Source organism: Dermochelys coriacea, chromosome 1 (assembly GCF_009764565.3).
Source record: "Dermochelys coriacea isolate rDerCor1 chromosome 1, rDerCor1.pri.v4, whole genome shotgun sequence".
NCBI classification, from domain to species: Eukaryota; Metazoa; Chordata; order Testudines; family Dermochelyidae; genus Dermochelys; species Dermochelys coriacea.
Window position 1 is genome coordinate 279,604,302 of NC_050068.2, and position 14,194 is coordinate 279,618,495.

Below are 14,194 nucleotides of genomic sequence, written 5' to 3' on the forward strand. Positions count from 1 at the left end.
GGCTGCAGTTCACCATTCCAGGCTGCAGGAAGCGGAGCGGGCCGAGGGATGACACAGCTATCAAGGAAATTGTGCTAGTTCTTGGAGCTGAACCATTAATCTAGCAACTTTTCAGTATATGACACAGTTTCAAAGATTTTTATTATTATTATTATTATTATTTTCTTTGAAAACCACACCATATGCTACCGAGTCCTTTTAAATCATTGATCACCATATTGTGGGATTGGAAGGGACCTCAGCAGGTCATCTAGTCCAGTCTCCTGCACTGAGGAAGGACTAAGTATTATCTAAGTCATCCCTGACAGTTGTTTGTCTGCTCTGTTCTTAAAAATCTCCAAGTACAGCGATTCCACAACCTCCCTAAGTGACTTGTTCCAGTACATAACTGCCCATATATTTAGGAAGTTTTTCCTAATGTCTGAACTAAATCTCCCTTCCTTCAGTTTAAGCCCATTACTTCTTGTCCTGTCCTTAGTGGATAAGGAGGACAATTTATCACCCTCCTCTTTTTATAATAATATTACGTACTTGAAGACTATTATGTCCCTTCTCAGTCTTCTCTTCTCCAGACTAAACAAATGTAGTCATAGGTCATGTAGTCATAGGACCTTCATAGGTCATGTTTTCTAGACCTTTAATATTTTTTGTTGTTCCCATCTGAGTTTTCTCCAATTTGTCCATATCTTTCCCAAAGTGTGATGCCCAGAACTGGACACAATACTCCAGTTGAGGCCTTATCAGTACTGAGTAGATTGGAAGAATTACTTCTCGTGTCTTACTTACACAGTGGTGCAAGTAGATTTTAATTCTTATCGGTAGACATAGGTAACTCATGGGAGGGACACAAAGTGGAACAATAGCTAATGGTGGGCATGTGACCTCCCATGCTCTCTCTGTCCCCTCCCCATCCCATGTTACCTGAGGGGGGCTCTGTCCTCCCACTATGCCGGATATAGATTTCTGAACTGCAGGGCTCCCGGGAACCGCAGGGGCAAAAGAAGCACGTGGCCCCACACTGGCAGCTCTTCCAGCGCGGATATACCGCCCCCGGCCCCAGCCCTGACCACCAGCAGGGATGTACAGACCCCAGACAAGTGATGCAGCTGCGTGGAAGGGCTGCTGGCGGTACAGTTGCACTGCAGGAGCTGCCAGTGTGGGGTCACCCATGCTCCTTTTGCCACTGTGGTTTCCAGGAGCCTTGCGGTTCTAAAAATGTGTCTTTCTGGTACAACATACCAGCAATAAATATCATAATGGTATGGTATACCTGACCGTACCTGCTTACTTTCACCACTGTACTTACAACACACTTGCTAATACATCCCCAAAGGATGTTCATGTTTTTCAACAGTGTTATATGGTTGACATAGTCAGTCTGTGATCCACTGTAACCCAAGTTCCTTTTCTGCAGTACTTCTTCCTAGGCAGTTGTTTCCCATTTTGTATTTGTGCAATTGATTATTCCTTCCTAAGAGGGGTACTTTGTGTTTGTTCTTATTGAATTTCATCCTATTTACTTCAAATCATTTCTTCGGTTTGTCCAGATAATTTTGAATTCTAATCCTGTCCCCCAGTGTGCTTTCAATCCCTTCTAGCTTGGTATTGTCTGCAAGCTTTCTAGATGTACTCTCTCTACCATTATCCAAATCATTTATGAAGAGATTGAATAGAACTGGATCCACTTTTAGCTAACTCTTAAGACTTGGCTGCAGTATGCTAACCTGACTCCAAAGGGGAAATCATCACACACAGACACACACACACACACAATAACAGGATTATTATTATTAGGAGGTTTATTAAAAAAATGGAGAGAAAATCCAAGGTAAAATGATATAAATCATAGATTTTAATCTACAAGCAGCCTTGCCTAGTTAGGGCACAAGCTTCAGAGAATCAAATATTTATATTCTTAGACTTCTGTGTCTGTACAGTTGCTGTCAGGTCTCTCTCTCTCTCCCTTTTGGCATCCCTCTTTCCCTTGCATCTGACACATCCCTTTATATATACCCAGTTCACTCTCATGATTAGGTGTCAGCCCCTGCATCATCATTTTAGCTATTATACCTAGTAACTTTAGGGGGCAAACTGAAAAAATTAGTGGTACTCTTTCAAACTGTACTTACAAACCAAGCTCTACTCACTTGATATGCCTTCAGAATATACTAGTCCTTCTCCTTTCATACACAGAATCAGCCGTGAGATAGTTCACAATAGCAACTTTTTAATTATTATCATTTTGCATCTGCATAATCACCCTCTGTGGCAGGGCGTCGACTCACCAGCACGGCGCCTCCTGCTGGTCGTCTCAGGAATTAGCTCTTTCCAGCCCAGAGCGCCATCTGCAGGCCAGAGTCTCAACCCCACGTCCCTCCTGGACCTCAGTGTCCTCTTCGCCAGGGTTCTGCCCCAGCAGTAACCCACAATCTGGGTCTCCGCACCCAGGGGATCCCCCAACCTTCTACCCCGACCTTGCCTTTGTGGCCACTGCCAGTCACCATCTAGCCCCCGCTCCCTGGGGCAGACTGCAGCCTATGCACTACTCATCATTGGCAAGGGGGGTTGGACCAGCTGCCTCTGCCTATCTCTAGGCTGCCCCTCTGCAGCCCCCGTACTCTTTCATAGGACTTTAACTAGGCCTGCAGCCTGGGGTTTTGCTAGGCTGGAGCTCCCCAGCTCCCACTGCCCTTCTGCAGCACTGCTCCACCCTAGGTGCCCTTCTCAGCTCCCTGGCAGCCAGGTCCTTCTCTCTCAAGAAGCTAGAGAGAGACCCTCACTTCTGGCCCACAGCCCTCTTATAAGGGTCAGCTGGACCCTGATTAAACTCTCTCAATCAGCCTGCTTTTCCCATTTACAGCCCTCTCCCAGGCTGCTTTAACCCCTTCAGGACAGGAGCAGAGTAGTTACCCTGCTACACCCTCATTGAAATTAACACCACAGTTCAGAGCTATTGTTCCAGGCTGGCTGCAGACTGGTTGCACACTTTCAGACATCATTTACACTTGGGTTACATTTTGAAGGTTTTCTTCATAATTGAACTATCTAGAGACTTTCTTAAAAGAAGCTGAGAGAACAAGATCACAGCTCCGGGGTGCTGTGTGTATATTGGACTGCCACATATCCCCTCCCAATTTCAAACACGATCAGCAGCTTGTCAATGAGAATTGTTCATGTCCAGTATTTTGAAATTATCATGGTCTCTGCTCTATTTTTTAATATCCATTAATTGTTTTCCAATTAACTCCAGGTAGTTAACACTTTGATAAAGGATACTCTGGACACTTCCTAAATACTTATACCAGGCTACAAAATTTATGGTTTACAATTAGCCTGACAAGCAATTGACTCAAGTTTTTGAAAAAAACTCTAGTGAGGACAAGCCCTTGATGTGCCCATAATTTTATCTATATACTGTGATGGGTTGGACCCCCCCCTTCCGGGGTATCACCTGATGTGCTGGGGTCCCACTGAGCCCACCCATTCCACCAGCCTGTGCTCCCTCACCCTGTTCCACTGTGCCAGGCCCTCAAGCCTTCTCCAGCACATTCACACACGCAGGTAGGGACACACCCAGCTGCAAATGGTCACAGAGACACTGAGATCAGCTCTGTGTCAGAAGAATCAGCTCGGGGATCTCTCAAGTGCACATTTCCTTTGTGATACAAACCCAAAATTATATTGTCTTGTGCTGTATCGAGATCTATATAGCCAAGCTCATAAATTCGTCCCCTCCCTTGAAGTGGAGGAAGATATGCACAGCTTTTTGCTCCCCCCCACCCCCGTTATGAGTTCCACAAACTGGGTTTTAGAAAACAAAAACGAATTTATTAACTACAAAAGGTAAATGTTAAGTGATTATAAGAGATAGCAAACAGAACAAAGCAGATTAAAAAATTAAAAGCAAATTTAAAAAACCACGCAAACTAGGCTGCATACTTTAAAGAAATTGGCTACAAATTGTAATTTCTGACCTTAAATGTTTCAAGCAGGTTGCAGAGATTTTTGAAAGTAACTGCACAGCTTTCAGTTTAGATCTCCAGGAATTCCTCTTACAGGAGGAATTCTCTGTCTCACTGAAAAACTCAGTCCCCTGCCCTCGCAGCTTAGCCTTTGTTTCTTCAGGTGTTTTCAGCAGACTTCCTTCTTGGGCAGAGAGGCAGTGGAGAAGAGCCTAGATTAACTCCTTCCCCAGCCATAAATAGGATTTACATATGGCAGGAATCTTTTGTTTCCTAATCTATGCCCTTCCAGTGGAAAAATACCAGCTCAAGATGGGCCCCTGTACCAGGTGACATGATCACATGACCTTGTAGTGTCAAAGCAGCATCCCAAGAAGCTTCTCAGGAAGGTCAGTATCTTCAAAGGTCTTTTGTCCTTCTTAATGTCCCATCCAGGCTGATTCCCTACTGTCTGGCTGGCATTCCCCCAAATATACACACAGGTATATTGACTATGGAGCAATTACAACTAACTTCAGATACAGAAATGATACATGCATACAAATTGGATAATCTCATTCAGTAAATCATAACCTTTCCAATGATACCTCACATGACCGATCTTGCATAAAATATATATAGTTATGCCATATTCATATCATAATTTCTATGAAGAATATGGGGCATAATGTCACATATACAACTTGGTTAGGAAGTCTTTTTCTGCGTGTGTAACTGTTCAAGTCCCCCTCTGTCTTCTTAACCCAAGGTTAGGTTAGTGTTCTCTCCCTATGCCAAAGGATTAGCTTCCTTGTTTTAAAATGCTTTTGAATTCTAATTAGGCTCTCACTGTCCTGAGTTCAAGTGTTAAACCGAATGTGATAGTCAATAACTCCCACTTACTAATTAATTAAATACAGGGTTTTTTTCTTTGGTGGTAACTGACAGATGCTAATTCAACATTCCCTTCTCCCCCATCCCAAGGTTCATAGCATACACATACATTTTGATCCCATGCCACCACCTCCGGTTCACTCCTTTACATACTAGCCATTTGGGGGCAGCACAGAGCCTTTCCCCATGTCATGCAAGAGATGCAAAGACAACGCACAGCATGACTGCGCCCCCTGCTTGCCCACTTCCCCCAGAGTGGGGCAGAAGGCTTTGCACCAGACCTCTACACCAGAGGTGAACGTGCAGCTTCCCTGAGCAAGCTCAGCATGGATACTCCCTTCATTATATTTAACACTTGAAAGAGCAACCGCTTTACATTTAGAGGAAATTCAATTAACTTTTTCCAAGGTAATGGTGTAACTAAAAGGAAACTAGAGGCAAAGGAAATGTTTCAATTTGGTTCATGTAAATGTGTGGATTTCAGAGAAAAAAATTGTCCAACTATAAAGATGGTGACAGCAAAGTACTACTGTAGATGGCAGCAGCTAAGGGAAGACTATTTATATAGAAAGGTTTTTAGTGCAATAGCAAGAAACACAGTGTTCCTACTGTACATCCGTGTTTGTTTTTAGGTGTTTACTTTGTGCACATTAGACTCTTTTTAGAAACAAATATTGGTGTTTGAATATTCTTCACTTGAGTGAAGCTAAAACTGGGTTTGAAAGTTTACAACTACATTGCCCACTGAGCGAAACTGTAACATCATATGGCTGTTGATGTTGTTATACCAATTTGATAACATCAAAAGTTAAATCTCTTGACTGCTTCTGGTTTTTCTCAAGGATAAAAAAGCCTGGCATTTTAAACTAAACAGTTGCACTATTGTGCAAAAATTGCCATTTGAATGTGTAGCTCACAACTAGATGCCAAGCACATAGATAATGTAAGCAATGAAGTAAATCATTTCTCCAGTTATATTTGTCAGAATCCAATTTTGTGCCACATAATTTTCATGTACGTGAGTGTTAAACTTCTAAGTTCTATTTTCATTACTAATTACCTTTATTGTGATTATCCATTACATTTATAAGCAGTACCAGGCAGACTTTTTTTTTTATTTTCTTGCTTTATTTTCTTCCAGTTCTGAAAACCAACACACTTTACAAAACAACTTTCAGAGTAGCAGCCGTGTTAGTCTGTATTCTCAAAAAGAAAAGGAGTACTTGTGGCACCTTAGAGACTAACAAATTTATTAGAGCATAAGCTTTCGTGAGCTACAGCTCACTTCATCGGATGCATTTGGTGGAAAAAACAGAGTAGCTGTAGCTCACGAAAGCTTATGCTCTAATAAATTTGTTAGTCTCTAAGGTGCCACAAGTACTCCTTTTCTTTTTACAAAACAACTGGAACACACACACAAAGAAACAATATACCTGCATGCCTTTTGCAGACTAATCTTTATTTGGCTGTAAAAGACATGCAATTTTATCCTTTAATACATATGTAGGCATCATTTCTATCTCTAATAAAAATTAGCCAAAATATCATGTCAGTATTTGAAGGAACAGAGTTTTTAACACCTAATTCCTCTAATTCAGTTTTATCAATAGCCTTCTGTTAGCTATAACAATAATATTGCTAATAAAGAACAAGTGCAGGGAATTATTTTTTCCAAATTCTAGTTTCTTGAAGTAGGCTTCTGTAGGCCCATTTCTGCTCTTCACAACTCTAGATGATTGATTTATTATTTGTTTATATTGAAATAGTAACTAGTCACCCCAGTCAGGGATCAGAGCACTCTTTTGTTCTTTACTATATACACATAACTGAAAGACAGTTTCTGACCCAAAAGGTTTGTTACCATCTAAATATAAGACAATATTGCAACAACAAGCAATGGTCACAAAAATGTGTTTTATTATGAGAAGTGAGAGATTCTAAAAAATAAATAAATAAAAATGTCCTGATATTTTTAGGTTAACTTCAATGGGATTGCACAGAGCATTAGTGCAGGCAGAATCTCTCTCTTTCTAAAATATAGATTGTATACTTCAGATAAACCATACACAAGTAGTTCAATGTGCATTTACATCACACTCTGTAATGGCATTCACTCACCACTGTGGCACCTCTGGCTGGCTGTCCTGGGGATTAGCTCAGTTCGCCAGTGCGCCCTCCTCTGGTGGTGCCTCCCCGCCACCACTCCTGCTCTAGGACCCACACCTCTCCAAGGACCACAGTGTCCTTGTGGCCCCAGCATCCTCCTTGCCTCAGGGCCTCAGCCTGAAAACCCAGCAGCCAACCAGGAGCTGTGTCTCGCTTCCCTGGTCTCTTCTAGCAGCACTGCTCTGTCCAGGGTCCTGGAAGATCTCTCAGCCCTCCAGGGACACAGTCCTTCCTCCCTGAGCTCCCAGCAGAGAACTGCCTTCCTCTGTCCTGAAGCTCCCTTTTTATATAGGCCTGCTTGGCTGCCTCCTGCACAGCATCCCAAGGGCTCTGTTAAACCCTTAGAGCCCAATATGGGGCAAGCACCCCATTACACACACAATTTGTTTTCTACTAGAATCTCACAACACAGAAAGTATTATTGGATTGCAGTGTTTTTTGGAATTCTCCAAAGATTGTTTTTTCTCTTTATTCAAGGATTCACATATTGATAGTCCCACAAGGTGCATTTCATTTGTGCTGGTCACACTTTAAAACATATTGTTAGTGCATTTGGCTACTTGCTGTTACTGGTGCTGGAAGCAGAGGCAGGCAGGCATGCAGGCTTGGCCAAGAACCATTTAAAAATAACCACTCTTTCAGAGGGACTACAAATGTATAATGCTAATTGCTTGTTGAAATAAGATGTAGAAAGCTGTGGATTAAATCCTGGCCCCACTGAAGCAACAACAAAACTTCCATTCACTTTAATGTTGCCTGGATTTCACCCTAAAGGTTTATTTTATCACTCGTGTTAATGCAGGGAAGGATTTTTAAAAGCACATAGGTGCATTAGGAGAACAAATCCCATTGAAATTCAATAGGATTGTTCTCCTAACTTACTTACGTGCTTGTAAAAAATTTCCCTCAATCTAAATGTCTGATTTTCTTGATTTTGCTATGATGTGAACTTTCAGATGCATTATTTCTTATTACTATTAGAATATCCATTTCGAAAAGGTGGTAGACATGATATTGAGAGATCATATTTGTATTTAACAAAAATATTTTATGTATTCAGAGAACTAATAGTGTTTTAGATACATATTTGAGACCCAAATGGCAGTATTGTCAGAATTACTATGGAAAGCAGTGTGAATTTCCTAGACAGTGAACTCCTATTTGAAATGGCACAGCAGACTGCCTTCATTCTGTGGCATTGACACAAATAGGTTAAAATGTGAAGTCTTCTATTTTTCTATAGACCCTTGCTTATGGTGATATGAACCATGAATGGATTGGTAATGAATGGCTCCCCAGTCTGGGTTTACCTCAGTACCGAAGTTACTTTATGGAGTGCCTGGTAGACGCAAGGATGCTAGATCATCTGACGAAGAAAGATCTCCGCGTACATTTAAAAATGGTGGATAGCTTTCATCGGTATGTTTGTACAAAGGCTGCTCAAAATGAGCACATGGATGTAATATTATGCTTAGTGCGGCATAAGATAACAAAGCTTTAGTTTTAATGTTGTTCCAACTTTAGACAACCACATGAAAATATAAACAATCAGCACCAATAAACTATGTGAAAATGAAAGAGGTTCCTTTTGACATAGTAACTGTAAGTGTGATTAGTTATGGAATGAAATTCCATGGTGCACAGAGTAGCCTTAATACATAAATGTAACTGCAACAATACATAAATTGTAAAAAAAAATATATTAAAAGGCACAGCATCAGAAGATGGTAGACAAGAAACATGATGATAAAGAAAATGTTTAAACTACTTCAGATTACAGTGGAAAAAACAAGTGGGCAGTAGGTTCATCTACCAAAGGAGGCAGCCATTCCTGCAAGGATGCATTCTTTACTGTCTGATTTGACAATAAACACCTCTTCCTGCCTACATCCTGATTCAATAAAGCACTTAAGTTCACATAGTTTGTTGGCCTGTTTTGGATACATTTTTAATATTAAATGTATTTCTGCTAGATAACTTAGTTAAACCCCATTCGTTTTTGTTTGTGCCCATTTCATTTTTTAGTCTATTACGTTTTTTGGCTCTTTGCCCCTATGATTTGATACATGAGCATACTGAACTACCGTTTATAAAATGTGGTAAATACTTCAAATACATTCACATCCACAATGTTATTTTCTTTTAAATGTCTTATGTTAGTCTGTAAATGTTTCTCTCTCAAATAACAGAACAAGTTTGCAGTATGGTATCATGTGCTTAAAGAAGCTGAATTATGACAGAAAAGAACTGGAAAGAAGAAGAGAAGTGAGTCAGCATGAAATAAAAGGTAAGATTCAGGGAATGGGTATTGTGATTTTTTTTTCTTTGTGAGACTTCAAACTATAGGCTTCAATTCAACAAATGATTTAAGCATTGCTTAACTTTAAGCAGAAATTTGAGTCCATGCCTATTCAGCAAAGCACTTAAGCATTTGCTTACAGTTAAGCACATGCTTAAGTACTTTGTTGAACTAAAGCCTATACTCTGAAGTCTCATTCCTGAATGGTTGTAGCAAGTATATGTTGGTGTGTTTGTGTTTGGCCAAATTGGATTGTAAGCTCTTTGGGGCATGCAGCAGGGCGGCGACTCAACCCTGCGGCGCCTCCTGCTGGTCGTCTCAGGAATTAGCTCACCAGCTGTCGAAGCGTTCTCTGCAGGCCGATATCCCGCTTGCCGCTGGCTCATGTCCCTCCTGGACCCCGGTGCCCCTTTCCTCAGGGTTCTGCCCCTTTGCAGTGCCCCGCAGTCTCGCTGGGTCTCCCCTCCCCGGGGAACCTCCAACCCCCAACCTCACCTTGCCTCAGTATACGACTACTGCCAGTCACCATCTAGCCCCTGTTCCCTGGGGTGGACTGCAGTATAATCACCACTCATTAGCAGCAAGGAGGGTTTGGACCTGCTGCCTCCGCCTATTCTTGGGCTGCCCCCTGCAATCCCAGTACGTATTTGGCCTTACACTAGGCCTGCAGCCTGGGGGGTTTCCAGGCCGGAGCCCCCCAGCTCCTCTGGTCTTTCCCCAGCCCTGTTCCAGTCTAGGTACCCTACTCAGTTCACAGCAGCCAGGTCCCTCCCTCTTAAAAGGCTAGAGAGAGAGTCTCTATGCCCCGGCCTACTGTCCTCTTATAAGGACCAGCTGGGCCCTGATTGGAGCATGGCCCCAGCTGTGCCTTTTTCCCCAATCAGCCTGGGCTGCTTGCCCCAGCCATCCCCTGGGCTGTTTTTAAGCCCTTCAGGGCAGGAGCGGGTGACCACCCCGCTACAGGGCAGGGACTGTGGGCCAGATCCCACTACACTCCCTTTACACCAGTCTGCCAATGGAAACTAGCCATAAAATTGGAAAGTCCAACTGCCTGAGAATGTCACCAGTGCTGGTCAATGGGAGCTGTTGGGTGCAGCACATTTGAAAATCTGGCCAATAACTAAGCTTGAATTTAGGGGCCTAACTTGAGGCTTTAGAAAATCATTACTTTTGTTTCCTAATTTTAAAGCAGGTCATATTTAAATAAAATTATATGGATGGATTCCCATCAAGTCAGGTCTTTAAGATCTGAAAAGGCAACTGTTTCAGTTTATAACTTGCCGTTTCACTTTGTGTCAGGCCTTGACCCATAATGTTAATAACAATAACTATATAACTAAATAAATAACTAAATAAATAACAAGATTTATTGTATGACGTAATAGCTAGTTAAACAGTATTTTCCTACATAACGCTTCCTAGGGAGCATGCAAGCTCAAGGTGTAGGTCTTACACTTAAGAGTGTGATTTTCTTTCCTGTTATCAGAAGTGAATCCTTTGATTCCTTTAAGCATTGCCTATTATTAAAGGAAACCAGAACATTTTCAGTTATCTCTTTTCAAGTGCAACTTTCTTTGGAAGAATTGACAATACAAGAACTAGTGGTACAGAATTAATTGTAATATCTGAATCTGTGCTCGCCTCAGCAGAGATGGTGGCATACTCTAGTGCAAAAGACTTACATTGGTGATGAGGACTTAAGGTCAAATTCCCTGCTGTGCCAGTATTTGCTGGGTGTACCTGGAGAAGCACATGAAGTAACTGGTTACTGGTGCTGGTTCTGTGCTAGTCCTGACCCCATCATAGGTTATAGCAGTCTCAGACTGTTCCAATCTGTGCTGATTGGACATGCTCCCCAATGGAATATTTTACAGCCAGGGATGGCTGGAACACTGTATTTCAGCCACTCCCCATCCAAACCCTGGAATACTCCCTGTGGCAGGGACTGCAGGATGGGTAGTGAGGGGAAAAAATGGTTACTAACCTTTCTGTAACTTGCTCTTTGAGGTGTGTTGCATATTTCCATTCCAGTGTAGGTGGGCACGCACCTCGAGCACAGTTACCAGAATTTTTTCCCCGAGTGGTATCCATCGTGTCAGCTCCAATACCCTCTGGTGTCACGTGTTCATAGCACCAGTATAAAGGGTCCTGCTGACCCTGTTCCCCTTCCATTTCTTCTTACTAACTGCCTCCGATAAGAGGAGATGGAGGCTGGGTTTTGGAATGGACATATGCAACACATCTTGAAGGAAAACAGTTACAGAAAGTTTAGTAACTTTTTTCTTCTCTGAGTGCTTGCATGTGTCCATTCCAATGTAGGTGACTAACAAGTAGTTGTACAGGAAGTGGGTTCGGAGTTCAAGGACAGGCTGGCTGCAAGACTGTGTAGCCAAAGTTGGCATCGTCTCTAGCCTGTTGGGTGATGACACAGTGTGTTGAGAACATGTGCACCAACAACCAGGTTGCTGCTCTGCAGATATCCTGAATAGCAATTTGAGTTAGGAAGGTGGCTGATGAGGCCTGAGATGTTGTACAATGAGCAATCAGATTAGTTGGGGGGCGAGATGTCCATGAGTTCAGGCTCAGACACATGAAGTCAACCAGGATGAAATTCTCCAAGCGGAGGTAGGTAGGTCCATCATTCTCTCCACTACCACTATGAACGGCTAAGTAGCTCTGCAGAATGATATCGTCCTTTATATATAGAAAGCCAGGGCCTGTCTAACATCCAGTGTAGGCACTGTTCCTCTCTACATGTGGTTTAGGGTAGATTACTGGCAGGAAGATTGCTTGCCTGCAGTGGAATTGTGAGACCACCTTTGGGAGGAACGGTGGGTGTGGGCAAGCTGGACATTATCCTTGAAGAAGACCATATATGGTGGCTCCAATGTGAGGGCCTGGATCTCTGAAACTCTTCTGGCTGAAGTGATGGCCACAAAGAAGGTCACTTTCCAGAAGAGGTATAACAACAAGCATGTTGCTTGCGGCTCAAACGGTGGACCCATAAGCTTTGACAAGACAAGATTCAGATCCCAGGGAGGAATGGGTTCTCTGACCTGGGAATCACCCTCTCCAGACCTTTGAGAAAACTGATCACCATCTTGTGTGAAAAAACAGATTGGTTGTCAACCTTGGAAGGGAAAGCTGAGATGGCCGCTAGGTGAATCTGGACTGAAGAGAGGGCCAGACCTTGTTGTTTCAGCAGAAGAAGGTACGCAGGGAGGACTGCATAGGTGGAATTCCCCATTGGGAGGACCAGATGGAGATGGTTTTGCAACGTAGGTGGCCCTGGTGGAGGACTTTCTACTGCCCAGTAGGACTCTATGGACCTGCTCCAAGCAAGTTGCTCCTCAGAATTCAGCCATGGAGCTTCCAGGCTGACAGATTAAAAGAACTGAGGTTAAGGTGGAGCAGCCAACCATGGTCTCAGGAGTCTGGGTGTATCGGAAGCCATAGTGGGGGTTCCACCAAAAGGCTTAAGAGGTTGGTGAACCAATGGTGCCTGGGCCACAACAAGGCTATGAGAATGACCCACCCTCAGTCCCGCTTGATCTTCACCAGAACCTTGTGAATCAGTCATGTAGGAGGAAATGTATACTACAGGTAATTTGTCCAAGACAACAGAAATGCATCTGTGGAAGACCCCAGGCTGGAGCCTCACAGGGAGCAGAACTGATGGCATTTCCTGTTGTTGTGGGTAGCAAACAGGTCTATAAGGGGAGTCCCCCACTGTTGGAAGATACCTCTTGCAATGTCTGGTTGAAGGGACCACTCATGGTGAGAAGAGAAAGACCTGCTGAGGTGATCTGTCTGCTAATTCTGCATTCCTGGAAGGTAGTACACTTCTAGACTGATGGAATGAGCAATGGAGAGCTCCCATAGTCAGATTGCTTTCTGACTCAGGGGTAGAACACTCACTGCCCAGTCTGTTCATGTAGAATATGGCCGTCTTATTGTCTGTGAGAACCAAAATAATCTTGTTTGTAATAGCAGGTAGAAATGCCTAGCAGGATAGGTGGACTGTCCTGAGCTCTGGAGGGAAGGCTCTTCTTGGGACCAGAGGCTTGAGGGCCCTTAGGTGGACTCCCCAGCCAAGGGCTGATGCATTGGGTACTAGAGATGTCAACAGTTTTGGATGCCTCGGCGCTTAATTAGTGGGGTCATCCACCTCCTAGTGCCAGGGCATGCCTTGGTCACTGGGCTTCACGCCCTGCACTTCCTGTGGTAAGTCTATGCCTTTGAGTGACCCGCACTTGAGTTGTCTCAAATGACTGGGGGAATTGCAAGGAAAGACCATTGCCAAATCTGCAGGGACTTCAAACACCGCACCAAAAAGGACCACAAAGCAAGACTGGGTCTTCCTCATGGAGGCAGTCTTAAGACTTACCAGAGCCACAACTGGATTCGACATTGAGCATCTCAGCCTATTTATTTAAAAACTACCTTCCAACTACCAAATTACAGTAACTAAAGAAGTAGAAAAGCCACTAGTAGAAAACTGCCTGAGCAATGAGGAGTTCCAGTTCACAGGCGGTAAGAAGGAACTGAAGGGAAGCAGGGTTGGCAGGGCTCTTTATAACAATGTTATGGGCATGTGGCACCAGAGGGCACTGGAGCCAACCCAACAGATAGCACTGGGGAAAAAATTCCAGAAATTGTGCTTGTGGCACACACACACACACACCTTCATTGGAATGGACATGTGCAAGCTCTCGAAGAACAATTACACTGGCCTAAACCAGTTGAGGATTCCTCCTCACAGAAGAATTCCAGACTAAGTTTTCCAGCCTCCTTGTGCTGGTGGTACAACAAACAGAGACAGGAGCCAGGGAGGGAATCTGGTCTTTTGCTTTCCATTTAAATTAACTTTATTGCTGTTTGACGACTTCAGTGG

At 43.3% G+C, this 14,194-nt stretch overlaps 1 protein-coding gene across 1 annotated transcript in view; it reads left to right on the top strand.

Moving 5' to 3' along the window:
- PPFIA2 (PTPRF interacting protein alpha 2) overlaps window positions 1–14,194 on the top strand; it is a 617,899-nt gene that overhangs the window by 595,027 nt on the left and 8,678 nt on the right. Inside the window, 2 exon segments of the mRNA XM_043492739.1 lie at window positions 8,245–8,420; window positions 9,191–9,288. Of these exon segments, the coding sequence (XP_043348674.1) occupies window positions 8,245–8,420; window positions 9,191–9,288 (274 nt within the window).